Source organism: Aphelocoma coerulescens, chromosome 7 (assembly GCF_041296385.1).
Source record: "Aphelocoma coerulescens isolate FSJ_1873_10779 chromosome 7, UR_Acoe_1.0, whole genome shotgun sequence".
NCBI lineage: Eukaryota > Metazoa > Chordata > Aves > Passeriformes > Corvidae > Aphelocoma > Aphelocoma coerulescens.
The window spans coordinates 15,793,590-15,818,545 of record NC_091021.1 but is presented as its reverse complement, the minus strand read 5'-3'; the positions used below and the strand labels follow the sequence as shown (position 1 = coordinate 15,818,545).

Sequence of the window (24,956 nt, the reverse complement as noted above, 5' to 3'; positions counted from 1 at the left end):
CACTCAGCTTACTTGAAACAAAAGTGAACAGAAAACTAAAGAACTTGAATTAATTGAAAGTACAAAACATTGACAGCTGAAAGTCTTTGTTGAAAAGAACAGAGTAATGGGCATTAGAAGAAATCTTGTGAATTATTCATGCATGTTTGGTATACTAGTTGTGGAAGAAAGACCAGAGCATCACTGTAGACAGCTCAGTGGCTGTCAAGAAGCAAACATACAGACTGTTCCAAAGCATAAGGAAAAGCAAAAAACAATCCAACAAACACAAAACAAAACAGAAAATACAATGACATTTTGAAAATTAGTGGTATGGTCCCATCAAGAGGGATGCTGCCTTTGATGGCCCTAGAGAACGGCTTAGAATCACAGGGAACAGTGTGAGAGAGAAAGGAGAGGCAATAAATATGATTATAGGCTGTGAAAGCTTTTCTTCTGAAGTGAAATTCTAAAGAAGTGTTTGCAGAAGAGATGAATAGAAAAGCACTTAGCCCTGAACACAGCCAATAATGAATATTATATGGAAGAGAAAATGAGCACTTCTATCTTTTAACAGGAGAAACATTCAATGAAAATGAAAACAATACATTTAAAACATATTACAGCCTTTTTTCTTTCTGACAATTCCACAAGAATAGTCTACAAGATTTGTGGAATCTTCTTCTGAAACACTGATTCATAAGGAACTAAATATTTCTCACGTAATTCAGAACAGGCCAAAAGCTTATTGAGAAAGTAAGAGGGGCCCTCCAGACATATGAGGGTCCCTCCTCCCCCTTTAAATTAGTATTATAAAAAGAGATTATAATGGTCTTCTATGAAAAAGAAGAGGCTGGACTTACTAGGAACAAGAAATAAGACTAAGTTAAAGCCAACAGTAGGGTTAAAGTGCAAATTAAAGCTGTCATTCAAAATGAGAATTTCACAGACTGATGACAACTGCCATGCAACTAACCTTGAAGCTCACTCTCCCTTGACTAATGCTTGATGTACAGATCACAAAAACAATGACTCTTCATGCTGCTTTATAAACTACAATGAAACTGCAGTTAAGGAAATAAAGCCTTCCTATAAATACTGTGAAACAAAGACAGTTTTTGATTATATATGCAACCAAAATGAGGCAGACCTCGAGTCTTGGGTAGAAATCCTGTGCACTAAATCCAGCCTTGCTCTTTACCACAGTGGTAATCAGAGGCACACAGATCACAGGATGCTCCACCCATCTTCCTGGCATCCCGAGGCAGAGCCTCATCTTGGCATGCAGTGTTCTAGTGAAGCTTCTGCTTCACTTACTCCTGCAAAGGAAAGTAGAATTGTGTGTAGAAAACCTCAGAATGTGACATCAAAATACACACCAACAATGCTGTTTTCTGTAATCCCACCTTTTGAAGTGCCTGTCACGAGGTACCATCAAAACCCAGACATTTTTCCTCTTTGGTGGCATTATATTACACCATATATCAGCCGAGAACCTTAGTTAATTTACCACACACCATTTTTTCTCCCAGCCACATTTCACATCATCAAGATGATGAAAATTTTATACTGTTAACAGGGTATAGAGGAAAAATAGTGTTTGTGAGCTATTCAGATAGCATGGTGATAAAGCTCATTACAGAGTAAAAATAGCTGAAATGTATTCCAATGAACTATATTAATTCACAAATACAACTAATTTTAAACCCTTGCGTAACAAGAGAATGAAAATAGAAGACTGCATGCAAGTGTGTGTGCTTATACACATGTGGAAAACTGAAATACATTTCTCCAGCACATCGGCACCCCTGTAAATAGAGAGCTAAAAATGAAGTGGAAGGAAAGAATTTCTTTGCAAAATATAACAAACAAACCAACTCTGGATGCATTAACTTAGCCTGAGCTTCCTTCCACAAAGGGCATGTCCTTCCCTGGCATGGCCGTAGCAAGGAGCCCATCCTCACAGTTTTCTCCTCACAGCCATAATCACAAAATGCACACAATCTGCAGAAAATGATGGGCTGCAAAGCACTTGTGGATGACAACTCAAAGAATTCACAGTTCAAACAAGTACAGTGATCAAAACAGCCTGATGCATCGTCTCTCTTCTACAAAGAAGCATTACGGGTTTTTTTCTGTGCAGAGAAGAGAGGACAGGAAGAAACACAGTTGCAAAGGGATTTTTTTCTTTCCAAATGTGTATTTTCAGTTTCTCATTTCAATCACTGATCAAGTAAGTCACTTGGCTCCAATTTTTTCTTAAGCACTTTCGTGTCCCATTTCTGGTGACTCATAATGAAGTGTACGCCAGAAGAAGGGACCTTGTGAATCTAATCAAAGAGCCAGAGCCTACAGAACAGACATCCAACCTCACGGCCTGAACAAAGGAAGCATATTCATTAAAAGTGAGCATTCCATTCCAGGTAGTCATCACTTAAGTCTTCCTTCCTCATGGGAGGCCACAAAGGCTATCTGCACCCCCTGCATAATATGATCTAATACACCAACTTTTCAAGTGCCTATTTCAACCCACAAATTAACACAGCTTTCTGTCCACCATAAACATCCCCTGAAACTGAAGTCTGTGAACACAGGTTAACAGACAGGACCACGAGAAGGCCACCTGAACCCTATCAGTTACTTAGGCCTGCTTCTCAAGGTGTATATACAGACACCAGAATAGGGGCATGAAATGCCATTTTTAACAGGGAACAGAGAGACATGACCATATTTTCTTTTAGGAGAGGGGCACTTGGGAGACGGGAAGGGGAGGACAGTTTAAGAAATGTGTTGGCATGCAATTCTGTGAAGAAGTGTGTTTAAAGCTCTGAGCAGTCAGGGGTGGTGGTGTGAGAGGGAGGAGAGCATTCTCACTAGGACTGAAAGAGCAAAATACAAGATTGTTGTCAGCCACCTAACTGTCAGTAGAATCTTTCTTCCAGCAACACTGCTGGACTACACTATTTTTTCCAGGGGAACTTCCAAGTTGACTATTTGAGCACTTCTCATTGTGTCTCTAATTTATCAAATGAAAAACTGGGACACCTCACAATTTCCCACAAAGACATTCAGTTATAACTGAAAACCAGGAAGAAGATGAAGGAGGAAAGGAGGAAAGTATTTGGAAAAGCTAGCTTTGGTGTAATGAAGTTATTCCCTCTGGGCTCCCTCTATAGCCAAGAGAGGCTCTTTCACTTCTTTCTATGCTGAGGGGTCTCTTTGCTTCCGCCCCCTAAAGCAGCCATGGCAGATGAGACACGGGGCTCCAGCAGCCATTGTGAACCCTCAGTGTGCAGCAACAGCTGACAAGACCTCCTGCTTATCTTGTTTGAAACATTAGTAGAGCAACAATCACCAAAATGCACAGCAACATAACACACCCAGCTCTGCACTCATGCAGAGCTGGGGGAAAGGCAGGGCACAGTAAGATGCATCTCTCTTGTAACAGCCCTGCCCAGGTGGAAGTGATGGATAAACCGGCTGAGCAGTGCACACCTGTCTCCATGAATATCTGCATGAGCCCTTATGGTCAAAAGGCTGAAATACCAACTCTTGGCATTCCCTACAGGCACACAGAGGACTATGGGATACAATTCTCCGCTGCATGTTGACCCCTCTCTACTTTTTCTGCAGTTACTTAATACCACTGTGGCTCCTCTGAGAGCACATTGGCTGACACAAGACCTCTTCATCTAAATTCAGAAACCTGTAAAACTCTACTGATACTTCTTCCTAACAAAGGCAGTGCAAAAAGAAGGCAATCAGAAAGAAATGGTAACAAATGCAAGACTGATTAACCTCATGAAATTTGCAATTGTCCTGTAATTCATTATTCTGCAGTAAGGAGAAGGCAAGCAGTGTGCTGCACACTTGTTCTTTACTGTAGGTGAGAACACACACTGTTCCTTCAGCCAAGTTATCCTTTAAAGAATTTTTTTGATGCATTATGCAAGTGCTATATAGTAAATTTTTGATGTACTTGTGGCCTTATACTTTTCTAAATGGCTAACACTGCATGTGATAAAGAATGAAGTTCAAAAGGGCCAGGGAAAAAATGAAAAAAGCTCTAAGTACAGCAGGAGAAAATGAAGAAAAGCCTAATGAGAGTAAGAGTACTGAGCAAAACAAATACAGACAATACAGTAGCAGCATCCATGACTACATCAAATATCTTACTCCTCTCCCTTTTAAATCAATGAATATTTCTCCAATTAGCTTAAGTATTACTCCAGAGCAAAACAAGGTGCTGAAAATTTCCAGTCTTTATGGGATGGAGTGAACTTATTTCATGGGGTCTTGAAAAAACAAGGAATCTTCTTCAAGTTATACCAAATTCTAGGTAAGGTAGTAACAAAGGAATTCTTACACAGCTTTTTATGATACAAAAAACCCAGAATGTGAAATTTCACAAGAGATTTCACAGCTGTGGCTGAGGCACAAAGTGCCTCCAAAAGCAATAGGTAAGCCATTGAAAAAAAGCAAAAGGACTGCCAGTTCTCAAGGGAGAATGATTTGGTTAAGGTTTTGGTTAAGTAATTAAGGAGCAATACCAGTCACCAAGTGAAAACAATTAGCATTGCAGCCACACACTCGTGCCACCAGCCCCTGCTAGAACAGCTCTGACCTCACTCCTTACCTGTCACAGGCACTCTGACACTGGAAACAAATTCTTTCATGGAGCTTTGCATGCTCTTACACATCCTTGCTCTTTCCCTCACCTTCTTAAGGAATGTTGAACCTTATTTTCTCCCTCAGGAAAGATTTTGGTGCCCCCTTTATTTCACAAAATAATGGGAAAAAATACTCAAAAATGGACATAGCTTGAACAGTCAAAACGTGGCAGTTAACTTTCTTAATGGCCTTGTCTGTTTGATGGGCTAACAAACCATTTTCTCCAACAATACTAAGGTTCGAAGCTGCACCCTCTCCCCTTTGTTTTGAAGTTAAAAGAAAATGCTTGATGACATTCATGGGTAGACAAGGAAAGAAAATCCCTAACTAGTCTCAGCCAAATTACAGACTTGAGGAAAACCTAAAAAAAAGCAAAAAACATCTGAACTGACCTACAGTTTTTCCAGTTTATAAAGGTTGTATTTTGCTCCTGCCTCTTTTAACCTACAATTCATTTTTTGTGTAGTTTTAATAAAAATACCCCCTTATAGTCTGCATTTCAATTTCACCATTTATTTTTCTTTCAAAAGTTAAGAAGACTTATGTTACTGGAGCCTCAAGTAAATTAGAGGATACCATGCTACTAGGTTAAAATAATGTACCATCAACATCTAGTTAGTACTACCAGTAATACTCAAAACTGAATTTGATTTTCATTATGGACATGATCGGACTATAAAAGTCGTTTAACGTAACACAAGCAGAAAAACATTTTTGTAGTCAGGCTCCCATTCCTATGCAGAACTGAGATGAACTATCTCTCTACAATCTGAAGACTGAAATGTTGCTTAAACAGCAACTAAAACTGTTTTAGAAAGCATCATCTGTTAAAGACAATTTTAATGTAAACAGAAAGTTTTTGTCTCAGAATTTATCTGCTTTCATACTGTTGTATTTTGATGATTTATGTAACAATGTGGCCCAAACAGTGGTAATCTTTCCCCCCCCCCAAGAAACATGCTTTAGACTTGAGTACATGAACAGCCATGCTTGAAGACCTTGCTCCAAATACAGTTACAGAGCAGAATTACAGTTCTTACCAATACCACAAATGCTTCAGTCAAGATTTATTTCTACACCAACATGAATTTGCTGGGTGCGTCAGCAGCTCATCTCCCTAACACCTCACGCCACCACTGTGAGGAAATTCAGGAACTCAGCCAGGCACTCCTAGCAGAAGGGATGCAGCCTCTCTTGCCTGTATCTATGGACGTGGATATTACAACCACATTCGAAAGTTAAATTTTAAGCATGCAATATCAGAGCAGGTCATCACAAATTCCTTCCCACAAATCTCTGGTTCACAGCTGAGTCTGGAAGATTCCTCTATCAGTCATCCCCCAAACCAAGGCCAAGGTGTTTCAACCTTGGTTTTAATTATCAAGGATTAACTGAACAAAACAATGAAGAAAATCACAGGACCTCCACTTCTTGAAGTCTTTCAGTCAAAATTGCTGTTCAAATCACAACCTAGAGCTCCAGTATTAATTACAGACGAGATGCACAAGACACTCCTTCACTGTGCGGGGTCTACAATCAGCTGTTACTGCAAAGGAAAGCAAGCCCAGATCACCCAGCATCACTCAGCTCTACAGCAACTGAACTGACCACCCCCAAAACTCTTACAGCACTGTGCATCTCCTGCAATACCCTCATTTTGAATACTACAGAGTATTTTGACTTCTTTCCCTTGTAAAAAATACAGTAAAATGAACAAAAAGCAGGAGGACAAGCCTAGAGAGCAGAACCGCATAAAGTGAGCTTGCAGGTGAATTTTAACTTCTAGAAAAGAAATGGCAAATATACAGGTTTAGGTCTATAAAATCACACACAAGATGGCAAGGAAAACACATCACTAAGTAGGAAATTAAAGTGATCAGGCAGAGACTATAAAAGAAACATGCTTTTACAGGTACTCTATAGTAAGACTGCTGGCACAGGATGCTGTAGAATACATGTTATATGTTTTCACATGTACTGTTTTAATGTATTTCCATTTATTAAAGATGCCATTATCAGACTTTCTAACGACCAGAAAATCTCAAATGTTATGAGTTAATAAAATATATGCTACTAACCCCATAACATATTAAGGGAAGCATTACTCTAGATAAATTAAATAAGCTTGTACAATTAAACCATTATGAAGTATAGATTATTTTTAGTAATGTGCATAGAGAGCTATCAAAGAAAATTCAAGAATATCAAAGCATAAGAATTAGCAGAATTCTTTTTAGAATACATTCTTTCAAATTAAGTTTTTGTGGATTTAACACACTGCCAAAATGCACACATCATTTTGAAAATGAGACGTGTGTTGGGCAAAAATCCAACAGTTTAAACATATACCACATGATGCCACCAAAGTATTTTTAGCTGTGTGCCTTAACAAGATAGAAATCTTTTTTCTGCAATATGAATTTATTTTCTATGAAAATGTTTTTGACTGAAAACATTTTATTACATGAAAGGTTGCAGAAATAAATTCTGTCAAATACAGGAGAAGAAATAAAATAGACATTTTTCTTAGAAAAATGCTGTGACAAGATTTAGGCAAAACTGATCTACTTCCTTAGGAATGGTTCTACTTTCTGTTATAAAACAGCTCAAATGTATTTCCTATGCTTTATACAAGAAATAGGATTTACACATGAAATGTGGAAGTTCTCTTTTGTCCAGCAATTGTGTTCATTTCACAAATGAAAAAGAAATGCTGTAACAGCATCAGTAACTGCATCATCTGTGTAATCACCTCTTTTCTACTGACCATGTCCCCACACTATTTGCTATTTTAACCCTGAAGACTTGGCAAATTTTTCTGTAACTTACCATTGAGAACTAATCTTAACCAATGATTTTGATTCATTTCTCATTAAATCAAGATTGAGCTGTTCCCCGTGACTCCAGATTGAACAATTTTATACTGTAAACTGCTGCAGCAACTGAAGGGTGGTTTTTTTGAACTCTGCTTCCAATAAAGTTGAGCACTTCAAAACACATAAAAAGATTTGAAACATCTCCTGTTTTGCTTTCTAGTTTTTTATACACTGGAAAAAATGTTCCTTAAATGTTTCTGTTGTAGGGATAGAGTTGAAGACGATGACTCGGAAATCAAAGTCACAACTGAAAACATAAAAACTCAAACCAACCTTTTTTCCAAAAAGATCACAAGTGTAACTAGCTCAGGATGTCACAATATTAAAAAACATTGTGAAAAGTAACAGAACAAGCTGACACACTTTCATATGTGACATTTAAAACAGCAACATTGTGTTTTCAATTTTTAACTCCTGAAGAAAAAAAAAAAAATCAAGTGAGTATTTCCTGAAGATTTTGGTCAAACAGCTTTCATGTTTGCATGGTTGAAAGAACAGGCAGATATAGAATGCTTATCTGAAAATTGTATAGTTTTCTCATGTAACATTCACACTGTAATCTGAAATTTGTACATTATCACCCCAGACTCAGCATCTGGCTTTCAATTAACAAGCAAAGTAAAAAACCAACGTTTTTTAGATTGCAAAATTACAATGACAAATACTTGAAACCAAGTGACAAAACACCCATTTTGCTGGTATCTTACTGTTTTATTCACAAAATAAAGAGCTTTGTCTTTCCAAACAAAGAACATAACAGAAAAACTCAATGATACAGTTATAAAAAAGTGGTACTGAAAATTTGAAAAAGTCTGGTAAAATTTACAAATGCAAGCTTATCACTTTGTACAAAATCTTTTTTTTAAAGAAACTTCAGTAATAGATTTTAAAAAACAGTTTGAACAGCTCGGAAATGCACCTTGATTGCAAACGGCGGCTGGGCTTCATTTCCGCCTGTGTGGGGAACTCTCCCTGCGCCTGTCGTCGTTCTTCCGGGACTCCCTGTGCTGCTCGGGGTGGCGGCCGTGCCTGTCCCGGTGCTTCTCCGAACCGTTCCTGGAGCGCTCTGCCTGCTCCTCCTCCCTCGGACTGCAATGGCCACGGTCCCTCTCCCGGGATTTCGATCTCTCTCTTTTCCTACTACGATGTTCATCGTCTTTGCTCCAGTGTCTGTAATTTTCATCATCTGACACAGAAGCTCTTCTTTCTGCTTTCTTCAGTTTTGAATTACTGTGTTTATTTTCTGGATCCTTACTTCTTTCATGGTTCCTGTCCTTCCCACTGTGGTAACCATCTCTGCCGTTGGACTCATCTCTGTGATGGTATTTTGATATGTCACCTCTCTTGTGTGACTCTCTTAAATGTCGGTGATTTCTTTCTGATTTGCTCTCAGTATCACTTCTTTCCTCTTGATGTCTCCTTCCCATTTTCTTTTCAAGCGATTTCCTTCTCCTTTCTTGTTTTTTCCTGGAAACTTTATCAGATTCTTTATTTTTCTTTTGTGTTCTCCTTCTTTTGGCTTTAGAAACATCTGAAATTATAACAAATTATGGAACTAAGGTTGCATTTTAATTCAGTATGTTAAACTTATTAAGCTACAGAAAGAGTTCTAGAGAGCATTTTTTGTCAGAAAATGTTTGTGCACATATATCTGGACAAAGGTTCCAAGATAATGAACTCCTGATTTTTATTCTTCTGCTACCTGCAAGTGATGCCTGTCTTTTGAAAACCTCTACCTGTTGTCACCCTTCTGCTGAGTTGTACCCAAGGACCAGGCATAGGCTATAAAAGTCCTGCATCAAAGCACTCTCACAAATAATCGCTTTTTAGGAAGATGACCTTTCCCAGACTATCCAGTCTCAAAATCATTTACTTTTCCTGGAAAAGCTTACCAGCCAATGGAGATGAAAAACAACAGATGAGGAAAAATCTCCAATACTATCCCCATGAGGAAAGAAAGGTAGGATGAAATAGCTTGACATCATGGTATTGCAGCAATGTAACAATGGCCTTCAGGCTCATTTTTCAGGAGAAATAGTGACAGCTTTGTCAACAAGATTAAAACTAACTTCTGTATTTCTAAATACACAGTAGTCTTGTCTCAGTGGAACAGGCCTTATCCTTCTTGTTTGCCCTTTATCAGGGACCTTTAGATCCCACTCGACAGTATTTGGCACAAACAGCAATTTACAATAACCATTAATTCACCTTATTGTATGAACTATAGAATCACATCAGCTGCTTCTCATCACCTTTGAGAATATCACGGCCACAAACTGATTTATCAGTACATACATTACATGAACTGTCTAGTCTCGTGTCTGAACTAAGGCTTGCTGACATTTTGTTAAAATGCAATGATGGATCAATTCAGACACATTTTAATCCATTAAGTTTTTTAAGCAGTGTTTTCCATACTATTTTACATTCACCAGTATGCAGGAAAAGACTTGAGAAAGCAAACAGAAAAGAACCAGCTGCTTTGATGGCAGCTAAATTTTATCCCCTGCTGGACCTGTTTCGGTTAGAACTTCCTCTCCAGGGCAGTGCTGAGCTGAGCAAGCTGATGAAGGAAGTTCCAAGCATTAACAGGCAGTATGACAGTAATCCCTAACTTAGTTCAATTTCTAATCAGCAGCTTTTCTGTTTTGCTTTTATACACTGCACCATTAAAACAGTGAAATACTGCAGCACGTTCCTCTGAAAAACACCTTTCAGCTCTTCCAAGTTATTTTATAGATTCAACAAACTGCAAACACAGGATGACTTTGGAGTTATAACCAGTAATGGAACCTCAACTAAGTTTACTATTAAAGAATACTGTTATTTCCAACTAGTGTTTTGACTGCTGTAGTAAGGTACACAAGAAACTGAAAAGTGAAACCAGGCTGCAAAGGTATCAAGATGCAAATTTTAATGAATGTGTTCCTCAATGCAGAAAAGGCAAGCAGTAAAAGAGAAGGTCCTAAACTTTGAAAAAACCCTCTTTTTCTACTTGCAGCCTGCAGACTTGGTTTGTCACTAAGGACCGACCCCTCTGGTTCCTATCAAGCATCAGCAGATCTGCAGCTGTCCCTGCAGGACCATCTGGCTCTGCACTGGACCCAGTGCCTCCTCTGACCCTGTTTGCCTGTGCCCTCTCTCATGCTGCTGTCACTAATGCTGTTAGCCATGACACAGAGCTCCCACCTTGCCATGAGGTTGTGCTGGAAACCAGAACTGCATTTCCAAAGCAGGAGCAGTTCACACTGCTTTTATTTTATTAATACTTTTCATTTCAAAGACATATAATAAATCAAATAAACTTTGAATCAGCAAACTTCCATACTACAGGAAGTCATGCTGTGCTATCATCTGCTCCTGCTATATATATATCTATTGGGGCAGACTGCACACACTAACTCATAATAGCAATTACTTTAAAGATTAAGCAATGTTTATGACAGTTCATGTCAAATAGAAGGTTCTACATCAGCACAAAAGTATAAGATATTAAACACTATTAAACACTAATTATAATGCATAAAAATACAAAATAAGACATCAGCAAAAGCTAATTCTTCCTTGGAAATTTTTCTACAGACCAGAACCTTCACTATATCACCACACAAACCCTTCCTGAAGCAGAGAAATTAGAAATAGGAACTCAGATGGAGAACAATATTTAAACACATTGCTAGAACTGAAGAACTGATTTCTGACTCATAAGGAACAACGTATTTCCAGGGAAAGACACAAGGAGTATCAAGCTCACTCAATTAAGCCAAGAAAAGAGTTGTAGATGTGAGTCTCTATGGTTCACCAGTAAACACAGAGATGTAATCTACTCTAATCCCTCGATCCTCCAAAAAATTGGAAGTCATAATAGTGTGCAACAGATAGCAACTGTGTAAAAAAAGTAATCTTCAAACCAATGTTTCTCAGATATTTAAGTTTCCAAAAATGGAACTCAGTTTTTCTAAATTCAAAAATAAATTTCCATGAGCTAAAAAAAAAAAAAATTAAAAAATTGATCAGTTTTTAAAACAGAGAAATTACCACTGTCTACAGCCAGATTTTCCTCAAAACAAGTATTACCAAAACAGTAATAAATATATCTAGAAGAATAAATAAAAGAGAAGCAAATAATTGTACTGGTGGTGTTTAAATACCTGAGTCACTGCTGCTGTCACTGCTAGATGAGGAGTCACTGCTGCTGGATGACTCTGAGCTACTACTGCTGCTGTCAGAATCAGAATCTGAGGAAGAGTCTGTGTCTGAAGATGAAGAGGAATCTGATGACTCAACATTTTGCTTCTGTGTCATAATCAACTTTGGTGCATTTTTAAGATGTTCTCGTAATTCATCCCTAATAAGCAAAAAAAAAAAAAAAAAATTTGTTCTTCAGTTTTATTTTTTTGTTCACAGGGAGAAGGAAGATGAGGAAAGTAAATATCAAATCAGAAAAGTGTTCCTCACGTTAGTCCTCCAAGGCCAATAGAAGTGAAGAAATTGATGGCAAAGCGAGTGTTTCTTGGGTTATCCCGAGGCAATAATCCCTCAAAATAAGGCTGCAGTGTCCTGATGGAAACAAACATCTAAATTAAACACCATGCCAGCTCAGCACTCTCACTGACAAAGAAACTGAAAAAGAAACCGTATGGATCTCCACAGGAAAACAAAAGTTTTCTCTTCATGCATTTTTCAATACTTTCATTGTTTGTACCTGTGATGCATCTAATCAAATGCTATTTAAAAACTTGCTCTTTTAAGAAAACATAAAAACATGGAGAGCTGCATACATACTGACAGATAATGACAACAGAAACTCCAGCTTTGTGAAGCCCTGAAGTGACTTGTGAAACTGCAGTAGTCTGGGATAGCAATGGATAGCTGGTGCTGACCAAGAAGTTCAATGATGTAGGGATCCATGATGAAATCCCATCATAGAGGGCCTTAGGGAGAGTTTCATATTTAAGTTTACAGGAGCTAAAGCATCTACCAGATTCTTTATCATACACAGAAGAAATCCCAACTTAGAGGAAAAAGCTCAAGCAACTGCAAGTAACATGGCCAGAATGCAACACGTTAAATCCCATACAGATTTCAAAGAACGTTATTTATAGTACATTTAAGGATTAGTAACCAGTCCTAGAGAAACTGTTACTAATAGTTGTGTGCTTTTTCTACAGTTTTGTCAGAAAGACAAGCCCCAGTAACACCTATTATGCAGCTACATAGCTGACAATATATTAAAATAAACTCACACTTGGAAAATTCTTACTGTAGCTGGGTGTCACTGGGGGGCGGAGGGGGAACAGATACATCTTGCAAAGAGTCATGCACGTACTTGAACCCAAAATGACAGCAACGCACTCAGCTTCAAAAATGACTCTTTACAATGACTAAATCTATACATGAACTTATTATTGAAGTAGTGCAGCTACAGAAGGGCAGTCTTACTTGAACACAGAGTTCTTATCTGTATGTTTTCGGATAAATAATCTAATTAAATTTACAGTTTTGAAAATAAAATTTGAACTTACTCATCTTTTAATCTTGCATTTAAATTAGGAAGTCCCATATATTCACTGAGTTCCTGAAAGAATATTTTGACAAAAATTCTACTGGAGGATGTGGTAGTTTCTTCACTCAGTATTATACATTCAAGGACCTGAAGATATTCAGAAAAACATAAAGCCTTAAGTTTAAACATACATTCTTTTCTTTATCTTAAAAACTTTGGTCCTCCTGAAATAACTAACAAAGACTTATTCTTTTCCCCAAGGTTCATAAATTCTAGTCAAGACGGTCTTTCTCAAAAATTCTTTTCTACCACGTGGGAGCAGCTGCTGATCATATTTATGCTAGCAATTCTTTAAGGATTTTTTTTATCTAGGAAAGCTCCACAAGGCAAAATCAGGTGTGTGAACTTCTGGCAAGTTAAGAGATTTGGGACTTAAATACCAAAGAGGTAAAATATTTGGACTGACTTATGTGTGCTTGAAGAATGATAATTAGACTAGGCTATAAAACAAGAACAAAACAATATGAAAAGAGAAGTTACCTTGATATTTATTTCTTCATTCTTAAGTGTTGTATTATTATATCTCAGAATGTGAGATTGCTTTTATTTATTAGGTATTTAAATAATAAAATTGCAGTATTTTTAATTGTCTTATAATTCAGTAGAACTTCTAATTTATCAAAATTTAGAAGTTCAAAACTCTTCTCTAAAAGAAGTACTCTTAATCAACCAATTCCAGCTGAACTCCATAAAATAATAGCTTAAATCAACTACTGAAAAATGGGGAGAGAGGATGATGATGCGTAGCAGGGAGAAAGAGGAGATAGAGCAAACCAGAATTCTTCAATAGTATCTGAGAAATTACTTCAAATAATCCAGTTTGCCACAAGTCATTACAAACTGTAGAATAAATACTAGAATTAATGCGTATGTGTTGTTGCGGAGTACTGGAGATTAGATTAATTGTTTGAGCAAGAGATCGAGGGCAGTGGCTTTTTGGTTTAACTTACACTCCAGGGAATTGAATCGGTGTACAGGAGATGAGCAAACATCTTGGCCACGTTTCTCAGTTTGTTCGTTTCCAAACGATGAATGGTATCGTACTGTTCCTTGAAAATGGCTTCGAAGGATTCCATATATTCTTTCTTTAACATGCAGAAGCGCTGAGACAACACAGTACAATTTAAACAACCAGTTTGAACAAAACACTAAACATGCAAATAACCTACAACTAAGTGACCCAATGGTGTCAATATTTACTGCAAGACTTCCTTTTTAAATAACCCTTGGAGAAAGAGCAAACACTCAAATGGATATATTTTATAGCTTTGAGCAGTTTGTCAGGACAAGAAACTCATTTGCATTGCAAAGTAGTAATTATCAATTCTGAACTACAGCAAATTATCCAGCATTTTGCTTTACTTCTACATATCCAGTATTTTCACCTGATACAATCCCATTTTTTCAGGACATCACTATTTCAATTTAGAGAGGCAGCAGGAAACACAGAGGTAAGACATTTTGAACATAAACATTCCAAAGAATATGGAAATCAACATTTATATTCATCTGAACATGCAGATTCATATGGCTAGTGCTTTGTAACTGTCAGCAAAAGGATTTCCTGAAATAATGGATGAAAAATACAAATGAGAAGAAACATTCCCTTTCAGCACAACTTGCTCCCTTGAGAAGAAAAGTACTTCATCTTAACTCTTCAGACATGTCAATATTATTGATAGGGAAACCTTAAGTAAGAAACAATTGCAGCTAAAATAGCAGTTAGTTACACAAAACCAGAGAGTTAGCTGTTAACTGAGAAGCAAACGAAACACCCACAAGCCCAGGACAGTAAGTATTCATCTTGTGCTCTAAATTAAACCTACTAAGCAGCTTTGAACAAGGTGGTAAATGACAAGTCTCCAAGACTAATCTTTAGCACTGTAAAAAGGCTATTTTCTGGTAACTCATAATACTATTATGTCTTTTTAGTACCATTTCTTTGCCACTGATTTATTGTTCTACCTTAATGAGAAAAAAAGAGAGGCAAAACAAGCAACAATATAAAGGGAAAGCGAGTTCTCTCATTCTGCATTCACTATGCTTTTTACAATCAAAGTGCTAATTCAATCCACTAAAACAATCAACTAACATAAGCATTTTCAGAATGATAAAAAGACTATTAGTTTTATTTATCCATTAAAACTTAAGTTTGACACACAAAAAATAGAGTAAACCAATGAAATTTTCTATCACGTAGTGTAAAATTTGGAAACAGAACTCACCCCTGCCAGTAACCCAAAGAATTTTTCGTATGTCCTTTGCTGAGCACAGCAGTCAAGTATCATATTGCAGAGTTCTTTCTGGGTTAAGAAAAGAACATTTCTCTAGGTAAATTCACTGTAGCAGCAAAAAATCCCATCAGTACATACCAAGTAACTGAAGGAAGCCTTACATGGATGCAAGCCTTGAAATGAGCATTTACATCAAACTTCATTGGCAACACCAGTAGCTTTCTGAATTTCTCTGGGATATGAATATGAACTTTTGCCCTTCAAATTTTCTCTTCTGCTTAAACTAAGATTTATGTGTTAACACACTGTACATCTAACCAAAAGAAGTCAGAACTCATTTACAAACTGACTTTACCACAGTGAAAAAAGGAGTTACAAGATCCAAACTAAAGGTTTTGAGGGCTTTTTTCATGGTTTTTTGTTTGTCAGTTGTTTTTTTTTATTTCTTTTTGGGGATTGTTTTGGTTTGTTTGAAGTAGTACCAATCCCTATTTACAGAAAATGAAAATTCTTTACAACTTCCAAGTGTCAAAATGGCTTACAGACAAACCCTTTGGAAACACAATGTGCATTTCTTAGCAGCTATTTCCAAAATTTTGGTATATACTAATACCTTTAACTCTTCAGCCATAATTTGCCTGACAAGCCCTGCTTACCATAAGCAAGCAGAAGGCTGAGTTTCACTGCAATGGCTTCAGCCCTGGAGGAGATGGTCACAAAGCCTAAACTCAGATTTGGGAAGCCAATATGCCTGGACTTCCTCTATAAGCAAGAGAACAAGAGGAGCTTTTCTAAAGCAGCTGTTTTAGGCTCATATTCTGAATCACCCTTTACAGAAGAGCATCTCTCCTTCTTGGCTAGGAACGAACTGAGGAAACCCAACTCCATTAGTCTCCCAAAATGTTTGTGTATCCCCTAACATCGACAGCCTGCCTTCCATTTTTCCCTGTCTCCTTGGTGAACATGGACTGACTAACAGAAGATGCCCTCCTGTTCCATGATGCAAACCATGCAGGACAGTTAGTCCGGTCTTTCTGGAATTCAGGCTCTCTGTCTCCCTTCCTCCTTGTCTTCCAACATCACAACCCCAAGATTATTATGAGATCAACCTCTGGTAGCTGCCTCTTCCCCTGCTTTCACACACAGCAAACCAGCAACCAGAGGGAAACACTTTGTACCTCACCTCTCAGGCCAGAGCCCTTCACTGGCTGAGAGCAGAAGTCCCGGCCACTGAGACCATGCAGGTTTAAAACCAAACTTACTTCCCTGCCCTTCTACCTGAGTTACAGATTGTCATGCAGCTATGAATTGGTTCAGGGCACATTTTGCAACATTAAGACAAGTGAGCAAACATTTTTATATAAATTAAAAGCCATGAAATACACAATGCTTAAAACAGCCCTGCAGTTTTTGCCCATTCACTTTTTTTATTACTGTTTTCTTATAAGATAAATTCCACAGCATAATCCAATTTATGACACTCCCAAATAGGTTTCTGGCTGCCAGTCATGTATGTTTCATTATTAGTTCAATTTCTCTTTAAACTAATAGTAACGTTCCTATAAAAACTACTGGATGATTTCAAGCATTTTGTTCTCTTTGTATCTTTCACCAAATTACTGTAGCATATACTGGATTTCATATTCTACCACTTGTGTCATTCTTCCAAGCATGTATTCACAAGAAACATTTTTGCCCATCATAAAAACTCAAAACAAATAAAAAGCCAACTGTGCTGGACAAGAAAAGAAACCACCCCTCCAAATAACAAGGCAGTAATGTATCAAATAAACTTACAGATGTGTTTAAAGGCATTCCTTTTAACACTGTCACACTGTGTTAATGTGATGTATTAAAATGCATATTAACTTTTTTTATTATCCCATTTTACAGTAATGCTGCAGTTAATCAGTTTTTAAACAATAAAAAGGGTAAAGTGCTGATGCCACTGTTAATAATGTCAGGAAGACTTGAAAAACAAATTACTTTTCTTCCTCATCTTAAATGCAATTATAGCCTTGGTATCCCCTGTGGTTTACAGTAATTAAATATTTTAACATTTTAATTAAATATTACAATTATTTCTAGGAGGGTATCTCAAATAACCACATGCATGAAAATAGGTTTGCCCACAAAGACATTCTTGCTGGTGTTATCTAAACAATTTGAGGTTAGGTCTAGAGTAACTGTCTTCCAGATTTAAAATTAACAGACTTTACAATTATTTAATTACTTTTTGAGAGATGCAACAAGCTCAGATGGCAATTCTATCTTAATTTACAGCTTCAAAGGTTAGTTAACTCATTTCTGTACTCCGAGTGATGTTTACGGCATGAAGAGCCTGTTATTTAGCTCACCACTTGCTTTGAAGAACACAAAGAATTTGTTCCCCAATTTTACAGGCAATTTCTATATTGTGTTAACTGTTTTCATACAATGCTCAACAAGTAACTACCCAGCTTAGTTAAGAAAGTATACATAGCTGTCCAATCATGAACTAAAACACTTCAAAAATACCTGACATCTCACACAGATGGTGAATCATCTTTTGTGAAGATCTTGAATTTATTACTGTATCATGGAAAACAATAGGACTTTCCAAAACTGCTAAGATAAGGAGAAAGCTACCTCTAAATACAGTGCATTTCTCACAGTTCTCCCTAAACATTCCCTGTTTCTCTTACTCAAACAGAAAAATGGTTTAGACGAACCGTGACTCAACCTAACATGGCAAGTGTCATCATACATTTAAAGATGCTAAATCAAAGACAGAAAAATCAGACTTGTTTTTTTTCTCCCAGTTTTACCATTTTAAAACACAGGCACACCCTGCCCAATCTATATTCTCTCAGCTTCACACAAATGCCGTGCTCACTGCAGACAGAAGAGCTAAAGTAGCTCACCCCCTTCTGATCACAGATTCCTTTCCACAGCTAGTACCTCCCCCCAGCCCCTTCTGCCCTCATTTTTTGCAATTTCTTTAAGATTTGCATTCAGCCAAGACTGCAATTTCAGAGCTGCCCCACAGGCATGTGGACATCGCTTCTGCCCTCCCTAGCTGGAAGTGATGCTACTTCCACCTCCATTCCCCTGCCAGCCCCACAGCTCCATCCATTGCCTACACAAGCTGAAGCCATCATGAGACATCCCCAACCTGTAAGCTACTCTTAAAATATAAAACTTTCAATGTCAACACTTCATTTCTAGAAGTTTCTTCACAGAACTAAAGGAAATTATTTGCTGGGAGCAAACCTACTGAAGGCTTTAGGTTCATTTAAATCAACGTGAAATTGGAATTATGTGAAACGAGTGCCTTGCATTTTATTTTTACTGCTTTTACAAATGCCACACTTTTTCTTTTCCTCTTTTATTTCACTGAAGCGTATTTTACTCCCACTGACTACCTTAAAGCCTTCCTTACTGCTGCATATTTTAATGGGTGTAACCATCACACAGACTACTTTTCCCAGCATCTCTGCTTTCTCTTCTTTTTTTGTCATGTTACCACTCATAGCCAAAGCTGGCAAAGCCATGGAAGGTGTTTCAGTGGCAGGCAGCCTCTTGTCAAACTATGTGCAGTGCTTTTAGCAGCTACTACAAAGTCTCCAGGTCTGTCCTGTGCTCAGCTAATGGTTTTCCTCAACTTTTGTCCCTTTTTTTGCTCAACGTCTTGTATGTTTAAAGCAACATATGCTTAAAGCTAAATATGGTTATCACAAATCTTGCATAAGTCAGACAATATTTTACACTGGAATCATTAACTGGATATAAGGAGAAATATATTTTTAATCATGTTGCTACAAGCCTGCAACACACAAACACACACAAAAGAGTGAAATAATACATTGAAGTCTCACAGTATCTCTTTCCTTCCACCTGAAGGCTGCACAAGCAAACTTCACTTTAAGTGATTTCACTGGGGTAATCTGAACAATTCCATCTCATTAGGTTAAATGCATACACACATTTGTGGAAGATCAAAACCTAGTCAAAATTCTAGTTAATGCCTGCTGTCAGTAACACAACAGCCTAATTTTGTGTGGATTCTGTACCTTCATTTTGCAGACATCAACAAATACCACAACATGGTATGTACATTATATGTGTATGATATGTACTTCTTTTTTAATTGATAAATCACAGAAAATTAGAATGACTCTGCATCTCAGGCCCACAAAAACTCCTGCTTCAAAAGACAGGAAAGCTACTTGGATGATTACCTTTTACAGCCAGTAGCAAGGCTGTGAACTAATCATGGTGCACTTGCTAAACCTACCAGATGTAATGCCCTCCAATTAGGGAGGAAACCAATGAATCTAAGATATCATCAATTTGACCAGCACAATTATCAGCCTTAGACCATCCCACTCTACGTCAGTTTCCTGAACTATATTGTCACTTAAAGTGAAAATAGTCAAGTCAACATAACTACTTGTGTTATCTTCAAGACTCAAGGCATAAATAACACGAGACACTGACACTCCCACACCACCAACTAGGAGTGCTTTGAGCAAGTGACACCACCCTGTAAAAATGAAGATGTGTCAGATGCACGCATAATTCTTTCAAGAAGGCTGTGCCTGCAAGAATTTTTCTCATTTCAAGTAAACAAAAAACAGAAAAGAAATATCTGGTGACGCATTACCTTTATCTGGAATATGCATGGTGTTAGAAGAGGCTCTAATTTAATTTAGCAACATTTCTGAATACAAGTTTAGTTCTTATCATAAGCCAAGAAAGAAAAAAAGCCTAAAAGCCAATCAATTTTAGGCACACTTTCAAAGAGCAAGAACAGTGTATGGTTGGTTTAATTTTTTTAGTTGTCTGCACTTCAGCTGGGCTTGTTTGCCTGCTTTCTCACAGTTCAGAAGCCAGTACAACTGGTAATACCACACTCCTCTAACTACAGTTTTAAATTATTTAAATTTTCTTCTTTGGTAATGCATGGGATTAATGCAGCTTTAACCGGGATAATAACAGTACTTTTTAAAAAAAGTAAAATATTGAGCTCTGCCAAGACTGAATTGCCCAAAGAAGCAATTGCAAGGCTTGTTTAGAACAGCTTCTCACAGACTGTAGTACAGACAGCAAAGCTATTCCACTTTTCATCTGCAGGCTTCATCTGCAGTTGAGTTTAAATAACATGAATAAAAGCAAACCCACTCCTAGTGAATTTACTTAGAAATGAAAGAACTTCAACACTTTGAATGTCTTTCCTTGGGGGGAGGGGCTGAGGAGGGGGAGGGAAATCAGAGGAGTGCTGACATCCCCCCCTCAGCAGCTGGTCCCAAACTGCAATGCCAAAAAGCAGTATTATGTTGTTCCAGTCCACAGATTATCCATCTGAACCTTAATCCTCTTTCTGCAAGTCAGAGCTGTGCGACAGATCCATTACTGGTATTAAGCAGACAAACAACTTGTGTTGCACAGCAGTTAATGTGACACGATAACCTCATAATTCACCCACTGATAAAAACTGCTAATGTATTTCTGAACTCAGCCCTGATAAATCACACCAAAAATTTCTATACATGAAGATTTCTGGAAGAGTTAACCAGAAAGATAGTCAGTAAGACTGTATTAGTCTCCAACCTGTTGTTTGCATCTGTCTTCAGGTTTCAGATATTCTTACTAGTTTTTTGATTATATTTAATTGACAGTTTACTACTCAAAACCTGTGGAAAAGTCTTAATAACAGAATTAAATAAATATTATTTTATTAAGTAAAGCCTTTCAGAAGAAAAGCACAAAGTTACTGTAAAATCAGACTTGATTTGCAGAAAAATTTTACAATTAGAATCTTAAATTTCTCCTGATTTTTAAGGATTATTTCAGCTAAATAGTAGGGTTTGGAAGAGAGAATGAGCATAAACAAAGTTTGCAGGGTCACCTTAGAGTTCAGCAAACATTTCAGGAATTTCTCAAGACTGTTTAAAGCTTTGAATCAGAACATGCAAAGACATTATAGATAAAAGACACAGCATCCTGTAGTACAGATTGTTGAAGCTTTCAGTAAAATAAACCAAAAAAGAAAGAAGTGCTTTACGGCTAAAAGAATAATAGAGAATGATAAAGGTTGAAAATACCTCTAAGATCAAGTCCTACTGTAAACCCAGTGCCACTGTGCTTACCACTAAACCATATCCACAAGTCTTTTTTGAACCCTTCCACGGATGGTGATTCCACCACTTCCCTGGGCAGCCTGTTTCAATGACTGATCACCCTTTCAGAGAAGAAATTGTTCCTAGTATTTAATTTAAATCTCACCTGGTGCAGCTTGAGGCCATTTCCTCTGGCCCTGTCACTTGTTACCTGGGAGAAGAGACCAACCCCCACGTGGCTATACCCTCCTTTTGGGTACCTGCAGAGAGTGATAAGGTCCTGTTTGAGCCTCTTCTTCTCCAGACTGAACAGGCCCAGCTCCCTCAGCCACACACAGCACTCGAGGTGTTGCCTCACAGTCCCCAGTACAAAGGGACAATCACTGCCCTGGTCCTGCTGGCCACACTATTCCTCATCCAGGCCAGGATGCCAGTGGCCTTCTTGGCCACCTGGGCACTGCTGGCTCATGTTCATCTGCTGTCAACCAGCACCCCCAGGTCCCTTTCTGCTGGGCAGCTTTCCAGCCACCCTGCCCCAGCCTGTGGTGCTGCCTGAGGCTGTTGAGACCCAAGGGAAAGACTCAGCACTTTGCCTCATTGAACCTCACACTGTTGGCCTCAGCCCATTGACCCAGCCCATCCAGATCCCTCTGCCTTCCTGCTCTCCTGCAGATCAACACTCCTGCCCAACTTGGTGTCACCTGCAAACTTAATAATGGCTTGTTTTTTAATGAAGGCAGTTGGAATTAATTCAATAAAGGCTTCAATCTGAAGACAGTAGCTTGAAAGAATAAAATATGATTTTTCTAGCTTAAAAACTGGCAGCTAATTTAAACAAATTTCCTGCTGAGAGCATTCAGGTTTTTTTATCCACATGTACAGATTCAAGCCCTAGAAATCCCTGAATGATTTTACTGCCTACATCTGCTTGTTCTTTCTGCTCTCACACTGATCAGGAAGCACCTTTTATTTTTAGATTTTTGTTCCCATAAAGGAGCTTAATTCTATACAATAAGCAAGTCAAAGCTCTCATATCTGATTAAATGAGGTGAAGAGTAATTATGATTCTGAAGGAAAAAAAGCAATCAGCACAAAGAAGCAGCCTAATGTGGTAAGAGGATGCAGTTTTACAACAGTTTTGAACCTTGAATTGTAATAATTCCTACTACTAGTATTGAATCGTAGCTTGATACTAATTGTTGGGGTTTTTTTTCCTTCCCTTGTGAAATTCATTTTTTCTGAGCAGCTTTTGCCCACAGAAGTTAGAAGCTGACAGAGACTGTCATGGTATTGAATCCCAAGAGTTAAGTAGTTCGCCGTGCAGTTATCCAACAAGCAAAAAGTGTTATGTATTATAACTCTGTTGTATGCTCTAGTACACATAATCTAGATTATTTGCTCTATTCTTTATACCTGAATTGATTTGCTGAGAAACATTATATTTTTTTTTCTCCTTAGAATTCTTCAGGTTATGTATACTTCACTGAGAATTTTACTCTGATACATGCTTAATATTGCATTTCATGCACAGAATTAAAGAACTAGATAAAAAAAATACACAATCTCAATTCTTCGTTTACTTCTATGTAAATGGCTTAGAAACAAAATAGTACAAGAATTGAAAAAATGTTAGGTAAACAAGTTATCAAAGAACACCTAAGTGTAGCCCAGATATCCTCTTACTAGTTAGTATTATACTAAAGTTACTGATCACACACACAATTTCAAATAAAACTGATAATTAAAGCCACAAGAAGTTAAGAGCTCGCCCATGATGACAGCTTACAGCTGACTGAAAAGCTGCTTGGAAAATTAGATGGGTATTTACATTCTACCAGTATTGAATAGAAGTACTGGATGAAGAACAGTTTCCATTCTTGAAAACATAGCAATTGCATTGGTCTCACAGAGTCTGAGGACAAAAGAGCTTTGGTCTTATGATCTCCAAAATTACAGTTAAGCAATCATACTTAAAACTGCTTTAATTCAATACACTGTTATTCAAAGACTGTGAAAGCACCACAACCACACACCCTTAGCACTGTGCTAAATTTCAAGCCCCACTGATAAAGCCTACAGCTGCCTGCAAATATTATGTTCAAGCCCGAGTTCTTTCAGAGACAGAACTCTGAGAATGACTGCCATGCTGCTGCACTCTTGTCATAGGATAGAAGTTTCACTAGTCCAAACAAAAGACCTTTTTAAACAGGCTGTGGGCAAACATTTGTGTTGCTTGACAGAAAGGAGCTCATGCATAAGACAAATTGCTTATGAAACATGTCAGTCTATTTGCTCTAAAGGTTGTGAAATTAATTTTGAGGAACAATAGCTGTAAGGAATGACTCTCATTCATCTGCTTGCTATGCAAACTAGGTTGTGGAACATAAGCAAGGTTTTTAGGTACTACCACAGTATTGTGTCTTAGTAATGTTAGTAACAAATAGAGTAAGAATAAAGGCTTACAGTCTGACTTTCAGGGAAGTCCATCTTCAGCAGTTTGTGAGCACATTCTTCAAAGTCTAAGCTGAATAGAAAAGATACTTATTATCAGTGCAATATATGGTATGCTAAAAACATTCCAGAACTGTATTAAGATTTATCATTGGTGCTGAAATCTCAACTGTTTTGAAGTAAAGTATCTCAGCTGTTTGATTTGCTGATATTTTATTGTTGTTGTGGGTTTTTTAAATAAATATTTTGTATTTCATGAGTTTCTATCTGAAAATTAATCCAAAGTGATTACATTTGCAGGCAATCTAAAACCAGGATGATTCTAGTCATTATTACTATTATGTCATCTTATAAAACTTAAAAAGCAGAAAAGTGGGAGCTCGTTTTGCATATTTTGAAACTCACTGAAACACAAGCACTACACACAAGCTCCAAAAGCAGTATTATACCACAGTCTCCTCCTGGCACTCCTGTTTTGAAAGCCTTCAGCTACAACTGGGTACATCTTCCCCCTCAAGTATAAGATGAAATTCGAGTGTGGCAAGAAAGTATTTAACAGTAACTTTGAGCAATGTGAAAGCCTGATACCCCTCAGTATGGTATTAATTCCTGTGTCTAATGATCAACACCACAACTACATCATTGCACTCCTCATGGAGGAGTGGACCTGCAGAGTATTATGGGCTGCAAGGGATAAATCCCTCCTCTCACCCTGGTGACACAGGAGCTACATTCAGCAGGTTTGGAGTATTCATGCCACGTACTGCAAGGGCAGTTCATTCCCAAGATGACCACAAGTAGTCTGTACTTCAGGGCTGGTATCTGCATACTTATTTTCCAAACAATGAAGATGGCAATGGGCCTAAGGAGAACCACACTGCAGAACTCCATCTCAGATGTGGAGATGGACTGTACTAAGTGTAGTCTCAAATTTTTTCATGAATTCTCAAGATGCTGTAAAATCTGAAGATCACTGACTTCTGTTCACTCAGGAAATTCTCATTACAGCGGTAGTCCCAGTCCACTACCCAAACATTTTGAAACAAACAAGATTCATCTTAGAATGAGAATTTGGGAA

At 37.7% G+C, this 24,956-nt stretch overlaps 1 protein-coding gene across 3 annotated transcripts in view; it reads right to left on the bottom strand.

Moving 5' to 3' along the window:
• Positions 1-5,543: 5,543 nt before the first annotated feature.
• The window catches only part of CWC22 (CWC22 spliceosome associated protein homolog), a 31,702-nt gene continuing 12,289 nt past the window's right edge, over positions 5,544-24,956 (bottom strand). For all 3 annotated transcript variants that reach the window (XM_069020503.1, XM_069020505.1, XM_069020504.1), the window contains exons 14-20: positions 23,891-23,951; positions 15,318-15,395; positions 14,043-14,195; positions 13,052-13,179; positions 11,985-12,086; positions 11,678-11,874; positions 5,544-9,057 (exon numbers count right to left, since the gene is read on the bottom strand). In XM_069020503.1, coding sequence (XP_068876604.1) covers positions 8,471-9,057; positions 11,678-11,874; positions 11,985-12,086; positions 13,052-13,179; positions 14,043-14,195; positions 15,318-15,395; positions 23,891-23,951 — 1,306 coding nt within the window. In that variant the 3' untranslated portion in view covers positions 5,544-8,470. The remainder of the gene's footprint in view (positions 9,058-11,677; positions 11,875-11,984; positions 12,087-13,051; positions 13,180-14,042; positions 14,196-15,317; positions 15,396-23,890; positions 23,952-24,956) is intronic.